This window comes from Zeus faber (assembly GCF_960531495.2).
Source record: "Zeus faber genome assembly, chromosome: 20".
In the NCBI taxonomy this organism is placed as follows: Eukaryota; Metazoa; Chordata; class Actinopteri; order Zeiformes; family Zeidae; genus Zeus; species Zeus faber.
In genome coordinates, this window is record NC_137207.1 from 13,142,699 (window position 1) to 13,162,156 (window position 19,458).

At 40.8% G+C, this 19,458-nt stretch overlaps 1 protein-coding gene across 1 annotated transcript in view; it reads right to left on the bottom strand.

Annotated features, from left to right (window-relative positions):
- ryr2a (ryanodine receptor 2a (cardiac)) overlaps positions 1-19,458 on the bottom strand; it is a gene marked incomplete at both ends in the record, with an annotated part of 197,947 nt that overhangs the window by 14,487 nt on the left and 164,002 nt on the right. Inside the window, 17 exons of the mRNA XM_080021214.1 lie at positions 277-319; positions 2,367-2,497; positions 3,566-3,811; positions 4,566-4,652; positions 6,059-6,209; positions 7,349-7,416; positions 9,851-10,168; positions 10,765-10,971; positions 11,262-11,534; positions 11,773-11,988; positions 12,553-12,707; positions 12,921-13,079; positions 13,176-13,257; positions 13,369-13,473; positions 15,319-15,447; positions 15,846-15,934; positions 16,909-16,989. Of these exons, the coding sequence (XP_079877340.1) occupies positions 277-319; positions 2,367-2,497; positions 3,566-3,811; positions 4,566-4,652; positions 6,059-6,209; positions 7,349-7,416; positions 9,851-10,168; positions 10,765-10,971; positions 11,262-11,534; positions 11,773-11,988; positions 12,553-12,707; positions 12,921-13,079; positions 13,176-13,257; positions 13,369-13,473; positions 15,319-15,447; positions 15,846-15,934; positions 16,909-16,989 (2,540 nt within the window). The remainder of the gene's footprint in view (positions 1-276; positions 320-2,366; positions 2,498-3,565; positions 3,812-4,565; positions 4,653-6,058; positions 6,210-7,348; positions 7,417-9,850; positions 10,169-10,764; positions 10,972-11,261; positions 11,535-11,772; positions 11,989-12,552; positions 12,708-12,920; positions 13,080-13,175; positions 13,258-13,368; positions 13,474-15,318; positions 15,448-15,845; positions 15,935-16,908; positions 16,990-19,458) is intronic.

Here is a 19,458-nt window from a genome sequence, read left to right on the forward strand (position 1 = left end):
AAACCTTCCCTGGAATATTTAATTTCCCCCACTCTTTTTTTCTTTATTCATGTGTAGATTTCATCGGGTGGAAGTAATTGCTTCATCTTTGTCATTACTAACTGACGCCGACGCTCCAGTCTGGAAATGGAATTCTGTTAACGTGTTAGGAACCTTTCCATGTAATTAACATTTAATCAAAATCGGCACCCACATGCATATAATCATGGCGTTATGTAACTTCGCGTCTTACCCTGCAGTTACTAAATGCTAAAGACGTGGGTTCACGTTACCTACCTTTCTCTTCACAAACTTGTCCCAGTAGTTGTTTGGAAAAGACCTGCAATCAAAACAGGACACAACATTTTAAACCACTATTCAGCTTTCAGTGACCTGTAGAACACACAGTACCATGCATAATGGCTTCTTTCAGGACTAATACTTTGAGACCAATCACTTCAGAGAAATAATCATTAAAAATAAAAAAGTGAAATTGTCTAATCATATTTAAAGAATAATAATTATAATTCTTTATTCAATGTATTTTTCTTGTTTTTTTTCATTATAGTTAAATAATAAAAACAATAATAATGTTGAATTCTAATAACCAGATTTACCCACTCTCTGTAAAGAGAACTGTATAACAACCTAAACAATTTATTAGTTTTAGTTTTTATTAGTTTGTTTGTTTGGTTTTTAATAATGGTCTTATTCGTGCTGTGGCATTTACAATAACACTGCAAAAACTTCTAACCTGGCCATTATCTGCATTTATGAGAACATTGTATTAATGATGTGAAGTCATTAGTTCCCAGTTTCTGTAAATATATTACTTCACTTTATCGACCTACTCCATCTGTGCAATTACCCATCACCGTCCAGAACCAATAGTCATGTAAATGTAATTTGCACGATATAGATTCAGTAAGATTTAGTTTCAGGGAAAAAAACAGTTTGATCCTCTGCACAGGTCAATTTATTAGCAATAACTATAAATAGCAAAAATCTGCCAATGGGTTTATGAGTGATTCACCGGTTCCTCGGAAATTCAAATGTTCTGAAAATATGAAGGTCGATGTGCAGTGTCCAGCTGAATATAACACTGTGATGACTTGTTGGTTTAGGAACGTGTCAGCGTCATATGTTAGTGTGTTAATAGTTCTGCTTCTTTCTCCCATAATTCTAATTTCTCCCAACAACAGCAATATGCCAAACCTGTGGTCTTTTTCTGGCCTTTGGCATTTAATCATAGAGAATAGTTACAGAATCCCACACAGAGATTTGGAATGATGGATCACTCGCAGTGAAAGGTGAAATTAAACAGCACATAAACGATTCTAAATAAAATGAACATTTAAACTTTGTGAAAGTTGTCAAAGAATTTCCTCTTATATCAGAATATGCATTAAATTCTTTATTCACACTGGCATGGATGTGTTGGCGGGTGGCAATCCCCCCTTTCTCATTAAAATACTTTATAGTGGAAATGTTTTTTGGCTATTTTCCATAGGAGGACAGAAAATAATGTATTTGTTATGCAAAGAAAAAGGCATTCTCTATCATTTTATAAGGGTCTCATGACTTAAATCGTTATAACAGAAATATAACATATATATAAAAATTTTAATTCAGTTGTTTTAATGGTAGTTTTTGTTGTCCCTGCCAATGGAAACCTGTATTCCCTCAGGATACTTTGAATAGTGTAGCTGATGCTCCATCTTAAATACTTTGTTTTTCTGAAACCTCTTAATGCCTCATAATGCTGAAATACTTTTTCCAAATGCACACCTTTGTAAAAGCAAAGAGGAACATGTTTATTTGGTGAACATGCATAACAAAAATAAAAAAATATGTTGTTGGGTGGGCGGCTGCAATGTGTCATTAACCATCCGATAGTGACAATGAGACAGAAAGGCCATAGGTCAACTGCACCGTATTCAGAGCATTGGCCTCCAAATGGGCTCTGGCATTTAGATGAGATCAGACCATTACGCTACCCTACACGGACCATGACCTTCGTTAGGAAACAATCACAGATTAAAAAGGGAACTCAGGCTTTGGAAGAGCCACAGGAAATGACATGAGTTGTGCAAGATGAACTGAGCTGAACTCTTACTGAACTGGATGAACTCTCCCTCCCCCTCGCTTGAAACCACACTCATGCCATAATGCCCACACATAAACAACTAAAACGGGTTCACTAGTTGGACCTCAACACGACAATCATTTAATCGAAACAATTCTTTTGTCTTCTTCAATTACGAATTCACATAGAAACAGGTCGATGGAAACCCTCAACCTTCTCATATACGCTAATGTGTGCAACTTTCATGTCGTCTATTTGTCATATGCATCATTTTACAGTATGACTTTTGATTGTGACTCACTGTGTGTTGATGACCAATCTGTCCCACTGTCCCTTGATGTCGTCCTCAGATGGCTGCTCTGTGATGTAAAGGCCATCAAACTCCAGCTTTCTGGCAACCTCCTTCTCACGCTTAAATATCACCAGTGGGACCTGCAACACACACACACACACACACACACACACACACACACACACACACACACACACACACACACACACACACACACACACACACACACACACACACACACACACACACACACACACACACACACTTTTTGCTTAAAAGAAGTCCAATGACAAAAAGGAAATCAAAAAAGAATGGGTTTTTTTCCGAGATCAGGCTGGTTAGGAATGTACCAAGCCTGGCTTTAGTGAGTCAATGAGTGAGAGCAAATACCAATGAAGAGTCATACATTTTATTTATCTGATGTGACATTTCACTAAACAATACTGAGTGTTACGTAATGACTAGCAGACAGTACTTTTTTTCACATTATATTCTTCTATGTATTCAAAAGCAAAAAAACAAGTCAAAATAATTATATAACATAATTATACATAATATGCTTAATGCATGTTTATAGAAAATATTTCAATATATCAACAAAGTGCTTTACAACTAAAATGGCTTCAATTGTTAATAGCTTTTTCTTACAGAGATTATGTTTATTGTGTTCATATAAATATTTAATGTGTATGTGTATATATATACATATGTGTGAATATATACAGTATATAAATATAAATATAAGACAACACAATAAAACAGTACAAAACAAACTCATAAATATTCCAATGAAAGTGATCTTTCTTGGGAGGTGTGTCTTTGAAATTTGCTTTGAAGGAGGATACTGTGACTATTCCACAGTGTTGGGCTGACACTGACCTGTGTCCCAAGTTACAGTTTTATCAAAAATATCAGAATCACAAGAATCACAATCGTAAGATAAACAAGGAAATTCTCTTGGTGCGGGTGCAAACATACAGTACATAAAATACAAATACTCCCAAAATGATAGATTAGGGAATAGGAATAAAATAAAAAGAGCTAAAGTTGTAAAGAAAAGCAGCTACTATTTTAATAGGGAATTTCCTTCAGGGAATCAATAGAGTGATATCTTATATAATCTTAAATATCAAGTCACAGTCAAGGCATTATCATTAATTTGGGGAAGACAAAATAAAGACGCAATGTGATGATAGTGAAGCCCTAACCTTCAGACAGTAGTATCCAATGATGCAGAAGAAGGAGATGACGGTGTGCAGGATGGCCAGGATGCGTAGTGTGGGCTCCATGTAGCCACTGCTCTCCTCCAGGATGAAATGGACCGTGACGGGCTGCAGGGGCTCCCCGCCATTCTCCGCCACATCCCCGCCCAGGGCGTCCCACTCGACCATGGTGTCTGTCTGACCGCGGTAGACCACCTCCCTCTCTTCCAATACGGCGGAGGACGTGGACACCTGGGTGGATCGTAATTGGAATATTTTTTGCTGAATGCAAACCCTTTACGGATGTAGATATAAAAGCTATGTTGTATGTTTGATATGGGCTTTGGACTTCTCATAGGAATTGACAGGGATCTTCAGATTCCAAAATGCATTGAACACTGCTGCACTTTATATTAAATATCTTCAAATTCATCATTTGAGTAACATCAGCAGGGCTTGAGTAAGGGCAATCATTTCCAGTGGCTCTCTGGGCCACTAACTTTCTACATTGACTGGTACTACTATTAAAGCCACTGGCCGAGATAATTTGTTATTTTTATTATTGTAGTGTGGTGTGGGGATGGGATGGTTTGAGCAGCCACACCTGACCAGGATCTAGATGATTGGGTTATCAGAATCAGAATCAGAATCAGAAATACTTTAATAATCCCAGGGGGAAATTACTTAATAAACTGGTGTTTATTAAGGTAATATTTAGGTCTTCTGTGTCTCTGTGCTGGAGTGCCCTGGAAATGCCACATGGGTGGCGTGTGGGAGGCGGAACTGCCACAAGAATATTATGTGAAATTACTGTGTGTACATGTGTTCAATGATGGTTTCAAGTACTATAAACTAAGAACTAAACAGGTAATAGAAAGAGTCGCTTCTGTCCACAGTTACGACAATATCACAAAAATCCCCCAAACTACTCACAGTGCCTTTAATACACAACAATGTGTAAATGACCTTCCCATGCTGGGTGATTGTGATTAAAGTAAACAACAACCTTGTAGAAGAGGAGGATGAAGTTTATGGCAAATGCCACAAACAGAGCCAGCATCCTCATGTTATAGAAGTTCCTGGCAAAGTAGTTCTGAACAGGAGACACAAAGACAAAACATGAACAGAAAGGAACTAAACAGATCCCTGGAGTGTCATTAAATAATCAGAAGTTAAAAGCTAAAAAGGGAATAATGTTGTTAAAAAGGGCTACTATTATAACAGGGTATCTTATGTGGTTATGCAATTAACAGATTGGTGAACAGATATTGCATAAATTCTGATTACATGACATTATGACAATATGATACAATAATGATTGCATATTTATATATAAATTTGCACCGACTAGCCACAACATTAAACCCACAGACAGGTTAAGTGAATAACATTTGTCAACTTGTTTCAATGGCACCTGTCAAGGGGTGGGATATATAAGGCAGCAAGTGAACAGTCAGTTCTTGAAGTTGATGTGTTGGAATCAGGAAAAATGGGCAAGTGTAAGGATCTGAGCGACTTTAACAAGAACCAAATTGTGATGGCAAGACGACTGGGTCAGAGCATCTCCAAAACCACAGGTCTTGTGGGGTGTTACCGGTATGCAGTGGTTAGTACCTACCAAAAGAGGTCCAAGGAAGGACAACTGGTGAACCGGCGACAGGGTCACGGACGCCATGGGCTCATCGATGCACGTGGGGAGCGAAGTCTAGCCCGTCTGGTCCGATCCCACAGAAAAGTTAATGCTGCTATGATAGAACACATAGTGTATCGCAGCTTGCTGTGTAGCCACAAACCCATCAGAGTGCCCATGCTGTCCACCGCCGAAAGCACCTAGGATGGGCACGTGTCAGAACTGGACCATGGAGCAATGGAAAAAGTGGCCTGGTCTGATGAATCACGTTTTCTTTAAGATCATGTGGATGGTCGGGTGACTGTGCGTCATTTTTATGGGGAAGAGATGGCACCAGGATGCAGTATGGGAAGAAGCCAAGCCAGTGGAGGCAGTGTGGTGCTCTGGGCAATGTTCTGCTGGAAACCTTGGGTCCTGGCATTCATGTGGATGTTACATTGACACGTTCCACCTACCTAAACATTGTTGCAGACCAAGTAAACCCCTTCATAGCAATGGTATTCCCTGATAGCAGTGGCCTCTTTCATCAGGATAATGCTCCCTGACACATTGCAAAAATTGTTCAGGAATGGTTTGAGAAACGTGACAAAGAGTTAAAGGTGGCCTCCAAATTCCCAAGATCTCAATCTGATCGAGCATCTGTGGGATGTACTGAAACAACAATCCCGATCCGTGGGGGCCCCAACTCCAGTTTGAAGGATTTAAAGGATCTGCTGATAACGTCTTCGTGCCAGATACCACAGGACACCTTCAGAGGTATTGTGTAGGCACGAGGGGGACCTACACAATATAAGGCAGGTGGTTTTAATGTTGTGGCTGATCAGTGTATATCATATCAAGGGAAACAGGAGAAAGGTACTGTGGCTTACCAACAGCTTCCTCTGGTACGCTATGATCTTCTTCCAAAAAGCGGACTCTTGCAGGTCGGGTTCGTCCGACTTGGACGTGTGATGCTGTCGGACCTTCTGTTTGGGCTTCACATCCTTTTGTACGTCGTCCCGCTTCTCCCCTCCCTCTCCCCTAGAACCACAGAGACCAGATCCAGACACATTGATCACAGCGTCCTGCTTCAGGACACTTTATCGCCAAAATGTTTTATGGGGAAATCAATAAGATCAGTAGTCATCCGTTTTTTTGTGCCAGACCAGGACATACTCCACGCAGGACAGTTGCCATATATCATCTAGATCTGGAGATAATTAACCTATACTATACAGTACCATCCAGATTTAGAAACAGTGGTGTCAAATTCATCTTAGGTTATCCTTTGTTGGACTACATGTCACTATATGGGACTGTGTGTTAAAGCAATGACTTGTGTGTGCAAAGAACCATTACAGGCTTCTCATAAGCTCTTGGGCTAATGAAGTGGCAAACAACCGTCTAATCAAGCTCTCAACATGATGGATCAACAAGCAGCACAGTACAAGTTGTGTAAACCTACCCTTGTAGTGAAATTTCATACACATAGCAATCAACATTTTTTCATTAAAACAAATAAAATTAATTAATGGGCCTGATTGGCCGATGTGTACGTTTTTGTTGTGTGAAAACAACATAATAAGTAGTTAAAACAAGAAAACAGGTCAGTTAATTGTTATGCCCTAAGGGTTAAGGTTAATTTTTTGGAGCCCCAAAAGTCTATGTTTTGTCACATTCTTACTCAATTTGTAAGTCATTATAATGAGTTACTGAAAATCAGTAATTTTAAAGAGATAAACGTTTACATTGACCAAAAGCTTTCCATCCATCATCCAAAGCAATTTATATCTGCCTGATATGTCAAAATACCTTCATTATCACTTGAGTTTACTTCCAAAGAAGAAATAATGTGCACTATGCAATATGTTTCACATCAGTGAAACACCTGATGGTTTTCAAATGAGGTAACCTTCAAGTATCTTGTTTAAACAACTAAGTACCTCGTTGTAACAAAAAAAAACCTAAGCTTTCAAGGCTTCCGTAGTTTGCATATTGTGTTGATTTTGTGTCCTTTGAGCATTATATTTCTTAAATTCAATCTTATCTGCCAAATCAGTGTGTTTTAACACTTCTTTTAAAGCGTACTTAAAAAATACATAAAATAAATAGCACAGCCTTTATAGAAGTTGCAACAGTTGAAGTAGGTATTTGATAGCGTGAAAAAACGTTTTACATACTCTGCTTTCTCAGACTCACAGCTGGTCTCCGTGGTTACTTCTCGGTCGTCCGAGGTTGAGCTCTTCGACTGAAAAGAAGAAACTCAGTCTAAGGCTACTCATAAAACCCTGAAGCCATGTGCAACATACACTCAATATAACAGATATTTTAAAAAATATATAATTTATATTTACTTCACTTCAGTTAGCTCTTTACTTTACCCCAAATTTGGCCATTTTTTTTTGCTTAATGTTTTGTATTTCTTTGTAAATATTTCTTAAATTTCCATATTTTCTTTTGAACTTTATTATAGTTACTTTCAACAACCCTGCGAGTGCTTCGGTTTTTAATGTAAACTCCAAACACTACTTGAGTGAAGTAAACTGTTAATTAATTTCTGGAACATACACGCTACTTATGGCACTACAGTACATACAGTGCAAACTATACACAGAACATTTGAGAGAGCAGCATGGCCATATTGAAGGACATAATGAGACCCTAATGACCGCGTTATGTAATATATAAACTGCTCCACTCATGGAGTGGAGAAGTGGGAGATTGGAAGAAATATTGGGAAGAGAAAAGAGTAGGAGATAAAGGAGAACAGAAGGGTAGGAAGTAGGGCTGAACGAGTTCGGAAAATAATCTAATTGCGATGATTTAGACCAATATTGTGATTTAGTCTGCAATTTCTTTTTGAGTTCCCGATCTTCTGTATTATTGACTAAACACAAGCAATAAATCATTACATAGTATGACCAACCCAAAAATGATTACAGTCAACGTATAAACTGCTTTTTCCTGTAGGCCAGCTGTATGTGTTATGATGAAATTAGATGAATTGATGTGTGAATTGATATGAATAATCTTTATTTAACTATTCAATTGTAAAAAGAAAAAACATTCAATCACAGTAGAATATTGACTGATTGATTTAACTTCAAGCCTTGTAATGGTTCGAATCTGAAAATTGACATTCAAAAAATATGCAGTGATTTTTTTATTTATTTTTTTTAATCGCAGGCTTTGCATTTTGAAAATTGCATTCTTTTAAATAACGATGTCGGTTTGAATTTGATTAATTGTTCAGCGCTAGTAGTAAGGAGAGAATGGAGAGAAAAGAGGCAAGAGTAGGGAATGATGGAGAAAATTAAGGAGGAAGGGAGAAAGAATTGGGAAGCAAATGGAAAAGAAGTATGGGCGGGTTAAAAATTACAGACAGCATAGAAAGCATGGCGTGGTCAAAGCCTGAGAGACACTGCGGAGGGATGCAGGGAAGCCTAGACGCACAATGTCAAACTCTCAACTACCTGTACTGCTTTTTTGCCTGTGCCGGGCTATAAAACAAATGTTGACTGGTTCAGCAGGGAAAGAGTACAGGCAGCACTCCTCGTAGGACCAACACAGAAAAAAACCCCAAAGAACAACACTGTCCTAGTACAGAGACGCAAAATGGAGTGCACTTGCAGAAGACTTTCCTCTGGTATTTTTCAACCTAAGCCCTACTTTTGAGCAACGTGAATGATTATCAGAATTTTAAAAATTGGTCCAGTTCAAGTGGCTGCAAAGTTGCATCAACCATTGCATCACCTGTTGGATGCATTTTGTAAATTTTGTAAAGAGTGATAATTGATAATTGTTTATGGATTGTAATTCCAATCCATATTTCAAGTAAATCAATGTTCAAATTGATTGAGCCATTGTAAGCGGACGAAGCTATCCTCTCACAATAGGGTGAATTTTAAAGATTGTGATGCCTGTCACTGGGGTTGACCCAATGAAAATCAGTGTGTTCCCTGAAAACAGCGAGGAGTTTGTTATTTTGTTTCCTGCGCATTCTGGTTCAGTAGATGCGACACAACCCTCTACTGTTGTACACATCTCAAATGTTTGTGCCAGCGGGTTAGGAGGCACCTTTGCAAACACAGACACAAACTCCCAGTTTGGGTTTCAGGCGTAAGGCAGCGGCTGATGTGTGACCCGCCTGCAGCCTGCAGCAGTCACAATCACAGTGAGAAAGGAAGGGATTCATATCTTTGCTGTTGTTCAAACAGACAGCTACAAAGATTATGTGACTGGAACGATGAGGAGCCAAAAAACACGCCCGCAGCTAAGTCATTAAAAAGCAATAAAGGAAGTCAAAAAAGCTAAGCAAAGACAAAGGGAGATAGATATGAGTCGATAAGGGGATACGAGCTTAGAAGAAAGAACAGAAGTTAAAAAACGGTCAATGGTAAACGTCAGTATTTTTTGGGCCTTTCTTTAACTGTTCATTCTTTCTCTATTACACTACCTGCAACACGATATCGGTTTCGACATGATGCTCGACACGTTTTGACGTATAACCTTTGTTAACAAACTGATGCACCGAAAGTTCAAAACTTCAACAAGCGGGGTATGATTATCCAAGCTGGCAAGCAATGAAACACAAAACAAAACCATCTCTTTATACTCCTTGAAGGGGAACGTCGTAGTTAACAAGGTAGTCGAAATAACTGCTATTATTGGTCCAATCTCACCTGGTGCCGCCTCCTGAGCAGGGGCGAGGGGGCGGCGGGGGTCGAGGGGGGCACGGGGGAGGGAACGGGGGAGTTGAGCAGCTCGGTCAGGCTGGCGTTGGGGTTGTGGGGTGTGATCTTGTACTGGCCGCCCTCCCTCCGCAGGTCCAGACCAAAGATGTCGGAGAGGAGCTCCGTCTCGTCCATGTTGACGGCCAGGTCGGCCAGGTCCTCCTCTGGGGGGGAGGCGCGATCTGAGAGCTTCTTCCCCACCTCCTCCCCCTCACCTCCCACCTCGTCCTGGGTGGGGTCGGGCATGCTGGCCAGCAACTCTGATACCTGGAGTCAAGATAGTTTTGTCAAAACGCAAATTTCACCAATTCAATGTAGCACATACTGTATATATTTAATACACTATGTTTCACAATGTCCCTGTACTATAACATAATAGAGTTAAATTTGTTTATTTCAGAGTCCATATTGAATGCTCATGTACAATTATAGTTTGTGCTATATACAGTAGAATAGTACATGGGAGTTATTTATTTAGGTTACCATATTTGATGGACATTTATTTTCTAATTATTATTAAAAGGAACACTGTTCATTCTTCATTATCTATGAGTTGTTGTATATTTTGCATGCAAAAAAGTTTTGTTAAATTAACTATAAATGTTAACTCCCAAAATTCTACACCGATTTTATAGTGCTACAATATAACTACGCCCTGTTTCACATTCATGGATAAAAAACATAGATGAAATCAATAGTAAAATGTGGTTCAAATAAGGGGCGTTTTCCATATTTTTTGTGAAATCTAATTGTAATAATGGGAAACTGGGCAGCAATTTTACCATGTAAAATAACGGTCAAATAAACATAAAAAAATACTTTAATAATAAAAATAATACAATTTACCACTGGAATTCACTTACCTTCATGGTCTTGGCGCCCTCCACCAAACTTCCTCCGAGGAAAGTGTTGTAGATGATCCTACAGAATCCCCGTGTCACGCTGAACACCACATGGAGCAGCCCCACCAGCACAGACCAGTAGAAGGAGACCAGGGTGGTCACCATGTCCTTCACCGTCATCTTCTTGACCTTCTTCATCTGTTTTTTGATGCTCTTCATGGACAGAACCTGAAAAAAAAAACACAGGGAGAGATGGCAGGGATTAAAAGTGTGTAGAGCAGCGGTTCCCAACCTTTTTTGCGAGGAGACATCCAAAATCAAAGACTGACCACCTTTCTAAAAGACGGAATATGTCTTTTCATGTGCTTATTCGCAATCGTAAATTAAGGAATAATTTTGATACCAAATTGTATTTGAACTGACACTAAGACCAATTGATGAGACTTCAGAGTATGGCAATTTGTTGTCGCTCGCCGATGTGCTTTATAAATACACTCGACTTGACTGTGTCATCTTGCCTTCATCAGAAGCATCACGTTGTATCTGAGCGCCAGCAGCGCCGTGCGCAGCGTGGTGACGGAAAAGAAGCCCATCTCGGGGCTCTCCTCCTCTGGCTTCTCGCGCTCGCTCTCCTCCTTCGCCACCGAACGCTCGCCGGCGTCTGACATCTGTGCGGCGAGCTGCATCTCAAAGATGGTGTCCTCGCAGAAGTTGACGAACAGCTCCATCTTCTCCTTCTCGCCGCCCTCGTTAACAACGTCGAAGATGAACTGACGCTTGGATTCTTTCACCTGGGGGGAAATGGAGGGACAGGAGGGATGGATTTTGTGGATGGTTCAGTGCGTTTACATGCACCCTTAAGTTCGTATTCTATTTCAAATAGGCAATATTTTGAACATTTCAACTGTCATGTTAACACTGTATTCGTAATATCCGATGCAAATGAAGCCTGGAATATATTTTGATTGACAGACAAAAGGAAAACAACAAAACAAAAGCACACACACACAATGAACAATAATTACTCGCCTGCGGCTTCTCCCACTGTGTCCGGCTGGACTCGCTGATCTCAAAGTAGACCCTCTCAATGCGCTTGGCACTGCCCATGATCTCGATCCTGCCCAGGTAGGGCTGGAAGTAGTTGAGCACGCTCTCTGCGAGCTCCAGGAAGGTCTGCAGCCGTGTGTCATGGGGCATGTGCTCCGAGAGGTTCGTCAGCAGAACCGCAACGTTGAAGCCGATGTCCTTGCGAATGGGATTGAGTTAAAATTGGATGTTAGTTGGTTTGCCTTTCTCTTCTCTTGGTAAGTAAATATGTTGGCATTATTTTTAAATCAACATAACCAGCATGCAACCAATGTTTTGGCTAAAAAGCAGCAACAGCTTGGCTCTTGACCTTTCATCATGAACTTGTGAAGCGGTACAGACAATTTGTAGTCCATCCTTTTATTTAATTAACAGTGATGTGAATTCATTGTTCGTTGAAAATTTCACTACTCGGCAGAGTAACATAAACAAAGACATTTAGAAGCTTCCAGGACACTGGTTGTCATTCAACTTCCTGACTGATTTAGACATTGATTTGAGGGGTGACATAATTTAATACAACTTCTGGATGGACTACAGTAAAATTCCTTATATAAATTTATATTTATATGTATCTGTGAACAAAGTGTATTTTATATCTCTTAACCCTTAAAGCAAATACTGAAAAATGTTTAACTCGTCGACTGTAGTTCAGGAGCTTGCTCCTCCGAAGTTTTATTTGCTCTTCTAAACATTTAAAAATTGTCCAATTATGTCCGGTACCTTTGCTGGCTCATGAAACCGCTCTACAAACTCCTCGTAGTCAAGGAGTTCATTCTCATCAGTTTCTGCGCAGGAGAGGAGGAACTCTGTCTCCGACTGGGTGTAGTGCTTGTGGCTCTCCATGGCTTTATGGAAGTCCCTCTTGGAGATGACACCTGCCAGTTAAAGAACACATACATTATTAAACCATCATCCAACCACAAATTGTCTACCTATTCCTTTAATCAATCATGAATCCATCATTGTGGATTTGGACTTCCATGGGACCACCTGTCTTCATGTCTATTTACCTCTGTACATTTTTTCTACTTGTATGACATGTTTTACTTAATGGTTACAGAAGAGGGGTTTTGATTCCCAAGCCTTGCCTTTGGCGTCAGGGTCGTACTCCTTGAATGCGTCGGAGGAGGTGAGGTCTTTGAGCTTGAGGAACATGTCAAAGAACTTGAGGATCATCTCCACGTTGTTGGAGGACTCCACCAGCATGTCCACCATCTGCTTCCCGATGGTTCCATTCACGACGTTACCTGGAGTAGAAAGACAAGCGTGAGGTATAAGGGGACTGGTGCTTGGACAGCATACTTTGGGAGAACAGCATTCGGGCACACTGCAGTATGTGATACCTTCCAACATGGACAGCAGCATCACCACCATGTCCTTCTGCAGGTCCATCAGCTCCTTCAGCAACTCAATCTGACTGGAGTCCTGAATTTCACAACCGAAGGGCGGCAAAGAAAACATATTACCCATAACCTGGCACTATTGTCTACCACTTACAAACACCTCTTACAACTGCCCTAATGGAGCTCAACTCACCTGGGACAGTTTCATCTGCATATGAGCAAAGACATGCAGAAAGCCGACTACGGCGTCCCACAGACGGCTGTGGGCCAAACTCTGCTGGTTTCCGGTGCAGGGGCCCTTACAGCAACACCAAGATCAGACAGATGGTTGTGAAATCGACAAACACAGCTAAAACTTCCAGAGTTTCCAGAAAATGCTTAGTGTTGTATTAAAGGGAACCTATTATGCTTTTCCTTATTTTCTATCATATATATATTGTTGCAATGCCGGACGTTCATATGAAACGTGGCCAAAGTGTCAAATAATGCGATAAACTAATGATAAAGTAATCCCTATGAGCAAAAAGCTCAGGCTTCAGACTGCTCTGAACATTTTTGTTATACTTTCGGCACATTTGATGTCAACTAGTGATGGATTTCTTTATATGGTCATCTGCTTCATGGGCCGCGCCCATCCAGCCGCTCAGTCTGTTTCGCAAGTTGTTCGACCGCTTCACAGACTGTTCATCCATTTTATCAAAAAAATTTGCGATGTCTCCGCCACCTCCCCATCTCCCTGCTTCCCCCGGAGGGACTCTGTACCCCGCGCCAATGGAGCGGGCCCTGGCACGCACGGGCCGGGGACAGGCCCCCGTCACCGAACGTGCACAGAGCGGAGAGAATCCCCACACTCCCTGCCGGGCTCCGAGCCACTCCAGCACCGCCCCAAACCGGCCTCCGCACGCTGCCGGTGCGGGCACCCGGACTTCAGATGCCCTACAGTACATCCCAACATTTCATGGTCCCGGATGGGGAAAATTAGTCACTAACTTCATGGTCACAACTAATCGGAATTGTTAAATGACAAAATCGAAACAACAATACCCCAGTTTCTCATGTTCTATTTTTAACATTAGAACAAAAAAAAAGAGCAAAAAACAGCCCGTTATTGGTTTTCTGATTTTGGATTTGTAAACGAACAATGACATAACGGGTCGTTATTGTTTTTTTTATTTTGGGTTCTAAATCGGATATTAAATGATCGAATGATATACGGATATGGGTGCTGGCCGTCGGCAGGCTACCAGAAGTTGGCCAATCAGAAGAAAGTGGGCTTTTAGGAAGGGGGCCTAAAAGAGACAGGAGTTAATACGGCTTGTTTCAGATGGAGGCTGAACTGAGGGGCTGCATAAAAGCCAGTATAGGATAAATAATGGGTTTTTTTCTAACTGTGAATCATGCAAAGCTACTCTAGTCGAGTCCCAGAATAAAAAAATACAGCTGGAAGTGAGCAAAATAGGTCCCCTTTAACCAAGGAGTGAGCGAGCAGTACTACAAACGTAGCTTTTATGATATAAGAATTTTTTCTCTGTGAACTAGACATTCTAACAGAGGATGTAATCAAACAACCACTATAAAACCATGTAACCTGCAAAAGGACAGCAGTCATTTTTGCTACAGTGGTACCTTGACTTACGACTGTAAGTCGTGTTACGAAGCAATTTTTCCCATATACTGTAAATTATGAAATCATGAAGGGTGAAAATAAACATAATACACAGCAACAACACAGTAAATATGAAAAAAAATATCGATAAGCCATGAACTACGCGCCCACACCATGTAGGTCGCCCGCTGACTGACTGCTGACTGACTGCTGACTGACTGCTGACTGACTGCTGACTGGCCGCCGACGCGCCAACTGCAAATTTCCACGGTCGTATCTTGGAGCAGTCGGTCGCAAGTCGATACAAATTTTCGCGACTATCGCTACTCGTGTCTTGGATTAGTGGTAAGTAGATGCAGTCGTAAGTCGAGGTACCACTGTACTTCTAAGTGAAACAGCCTCAGCTTGCCTGATCATTTTTGTACACCTTTTTATACCAGCCTTACCTTGCCACCTTATTCCTGAAAAAAAAAACATTTAAGTGACCCAAGAAACTCTTTTCCAAATGCGTCACTGAGTTGAATGTGTATGACTCACCTGGATGTACTCAGTGAGTGTGTTGAAGACCTGTTTGGCCACATTGATGGCTTTGGAGAAGTTCCTCTGACCCTGCTCATCAATGACGTCCTTCCCAGAGTAGTACCAGTAAAAGTCACTGATGGATTCCTGGAGAAGAGGAGGTGGTGGGTGGTGGGGAGGCAGAATGGAAAGAGAACAAGTGTGAGCGTGAACGACAGAATAGTCAGTGAGGATGAGGAGAGCCAGAGAGAATAGATGATTTTTTCCAGTTGTTTTTATTATTATAAATTAAGGCTGCTAAAGTTTTTTTTAAATGACCATAAGGGTGACAAATTGAAAATGTACCAGTCAGCACACATTACCCCACACAGTTCCCTTATGGTAGACCAAATGTTATATTTTAAATATTTTGAATATTTTCTCTATTTTTGGGTTTTGCAAAATTGAAACACTATGCCTACCTTAAAATCATCTTCTGGTCCCGCTGACAACTTTGGTAACTTTACGGTAATTTTGTAAAGCAGCACGGGGAAGAATGAACCAACCTGCACTCTGAGGAGGTAGTCCACTGTAGAGATGATGATGTTCACTGTCGTGTTGTTCCCTGTCTGAGTCCTCAGGTAGTTCTGGAAGTCTGAGAGGCCACATGAAGAGACAATTTGAAAAAGGGGGATTTACAACAACCAAAAATATCTTCACCACAGGCAGTGTGTCAAGGAAAATAAAGACATATTGTATTCAGCTTTTTGCGCCCTTATTTGAGAATTCACCAGCGTTCATACAATGCTTCAGCACAGACTGAAAGAACATTATTCTAAAGATCAACATAACAAAAATGTTATGTTGTGATCTCACAAGTTCAGTGCAATACACCATTCAACATTGCTTCATTTATCAGAACTTGAAGCATTTCTTTATTAAGATGATTTAAAGAATAGGTTTGTATTATTTCAACCCATATCTATTAAAATGTTGGTTCCCATCATTTATAACTGTTCATAGCTGTTTTTATCTCGCTGGTGGCTTTACGATTGAGAAACTCACGACTTCTCACTGTGCTTAAATGCAATCCAATTGTGCAAACCTTTAAGCCTTAAAACATATTCAAAAGTAGTTTATAAAACAATGTATTGTCCGACAGTCTTCAGAAATTGTATTGAAAAGAAAATGGTCACAAACTGCGCATTTTATTCGGTTTTTCGGGGTTTTTTGAGTCTTCAAATCAGCACTTTAGTATTTATCTACACTAACATACTGTTATAGACTAGAAACAGGAAGTTGCGACACTTCCTACTGGCAACCTGCCGTAGCCAATGTTGTTTTTAAGGCTTAAATGTCGCAGCAGAGCACTATGTCTCTCAATGGTACAATTTTCATCGAGGTTGTGCTCCGTACAGCTATACAGCTGAACCACATTTTAATAAGGCCTATTGTAGGTAGAAAAATATCAAACCTGTCCTTTAAGTTGTTTAACCTCAGGGCAGGGTGATAGAATAATTTATCATCTTGACAATCAAAGTGAATACAGAGTTGATATATCCGAAATGTAATGTTGAAGAATGCAACTGAGATGAACCACATGTTAATGAAAAGTCTTGTAGTAGTCACCCGAATTGTGTCCTTCACAGAGCAGTTGGAGGAAGCGGAAAAGGTCGCAGGTGAATTCATCGTCTTGCATCACCTTTTCACCTGCAGGGAAGGAGACACACACACGCACACACACGCACCACATGCACACACACACGCACACACACGCACCACATGCACACACACACACCACATGCACACACACACACACGCACGTACACACACACACACACACACACACACACACACACACACACACACACACACACACACACACACACACACACGAGCAAACACACATGCAGTTGCATTTGGACATGTAAACATAAACACACACAGAGGTACTCACACACACGCACAGAAACACACACATTCAAATATATGTACATTCACTCACAAATATATATTTAAACATTTCAAAGCACATGTGAATATTCATACACATCCACACACAATCACAGACATATAAAAAAAAAACAAAAAAAACAAAACAAGTGAGGTTGACAGAAGAGATGCAGAAACAGACAAAACAGACAGAGACAAAGGATGGACAGAAACAGAAAGATGACAAGAATGAGAGAGTAGATTAAAAACAGGCTTAGCTCATCTAAGTTGATTATCATTGTTTAACTCCAGTTATGAATGGTGTACTGTATCGCCCAAATATATCATTTGTATCACAAATACCCAAGCAAACTTGCACACTCGTACACACACTCACAATCTCTCCCATTCTCTCTCCCATACTCTCTCTCTCTCTCTCTCTCTCAGCAACAGGGCAGCAGTACAAAGATGTGAAATGTGGTTGTGGACCAAAATAAGATGGTGTCAAAGCTGCAGCATTTTACATTGAAGAAACCCCACTGTTAGAGTTTTGCTTTCTTTTACCTTGACATGAAAAATAACAGTTTGTTTTTTTTGTTGTGCGTTTAGACACAATTCACAAATTCATTGGGTGGTTTTCAGGGGACTTCTATAACCTATATGATAAAATGCTGCTTTTTAAATGTCATGGTTAAACACATTAAAAGAATGGGGGGGGGGGGGGGGGGGCATCAACAAAAAATTACAACCACACAAACTTGACAATAACAAACAGAGGATTTCCAGGGGAGAGAAATCTTTAGTTTGAAAAACAAGTCTGAAAGTGAAATTGATTTTATACGAGGATTCCCATTGCAATAAATGAGGTGTGATAATTAAAGCCCACTAACTCTGACTGGCGTTTCCAAAGCTTAATAAAGCGGTGAAAAAATACGTATTATGACAATACATACTGTCTAGTTTGCAAGACCGAACTTGCAAGCTGTCTTCAGAAGATAAACATTTTATAGAAATTACAGGAGAGCACTTTCAGGCTTATTTGTGACAATGACAAACCAGATGAGAGGGTCCATCAAAGTAACGTTATGTCTCCATATAATGTAGAATAAATGACAACCAAACCATAAACAAAAAACATTAAATAAATTCAAAATAATTGAAAAAGGACGACTTCTATAAAGAGGCAGCTACTTTTGCAGGAAGAGGAAAGCAAAGTGCATATGATGAAGGACTGGAACAACGACAACGACCACAACAGCTACATCACGAAACAGGAGTCTACAGCTCGGCCAGTTGATGGGGGTTCGGGGGAGTGGTGGGGGGGGTGGACGGAGGGAAAAAATTAAAGTAAAGGAAAAATGTACCCCCTTTCCCTCCTTCACTAGCACAGGACAGAGTAGCAGCCAAACTAAGCCACTTCTGAGACCAAAATGCACCACTTGTAGAAAAACAGAGCGGAGGAGAGAGAGAGACATGGAGTGGGAGAAAGAGAGAGGAGGAGGAGGAGGAGGAGGAAGGACAGAAGAAAATACAGGAACGGAACAAAAGCAAGAAAGACATGCAAGGAGACAAGAGCAGGACAAAAAAAAGAGGAAAAAAATCTGAGTGTTTGGGAGAGGAGAGGCAGAGAAAGGGTAGGGGGAGGAAGAGGAGGGCGAGGGTGAGCACAGTCTACATCGGACGACCACTGGCACAACAAATCCACAAATCCATCACGAAGACATCACAACCGGCCAGCTGGAGGTCGCTGGAAGGCCGGGGGGTCGGCCGGCGGAACGTAGAGAGATGCCGGGGATGGGATTGGATGGGAGGAGAATTGGGCAAGGGGACCATCGCCGTAGACCATCTACATACTACGAGTAGTAATTACCCCTAGAGTGTGCCAGACACTGTACAAATCCTGAGAGCAGGGGGGCGGAAAAACATGGCATCCATTTGCACTGGATTGGCAACATTGTGAGGTTACAACTCCACATGCGGGACGTCTCAAATTATCTTAAATGTATTTCAATCAGGTGTAGTCTCAACCAATGTTATCAGGGCGTTGGATCATTGTTGATAATTGTGTAATGGGCGGCAACACAACACATTTTGACACAGCGTTGACAAAAAAGGTTTGAAATCTATTCAAGGAAAGAGGGGAAAATCAACAAACGACTACAGGACGTGGGAGCACTGCGCTACGGAGAAGGGGAAATGCAACCTTGTGGGGACGTCAAGTAAAAAGCAGGTTTTGAGGTTCAGACT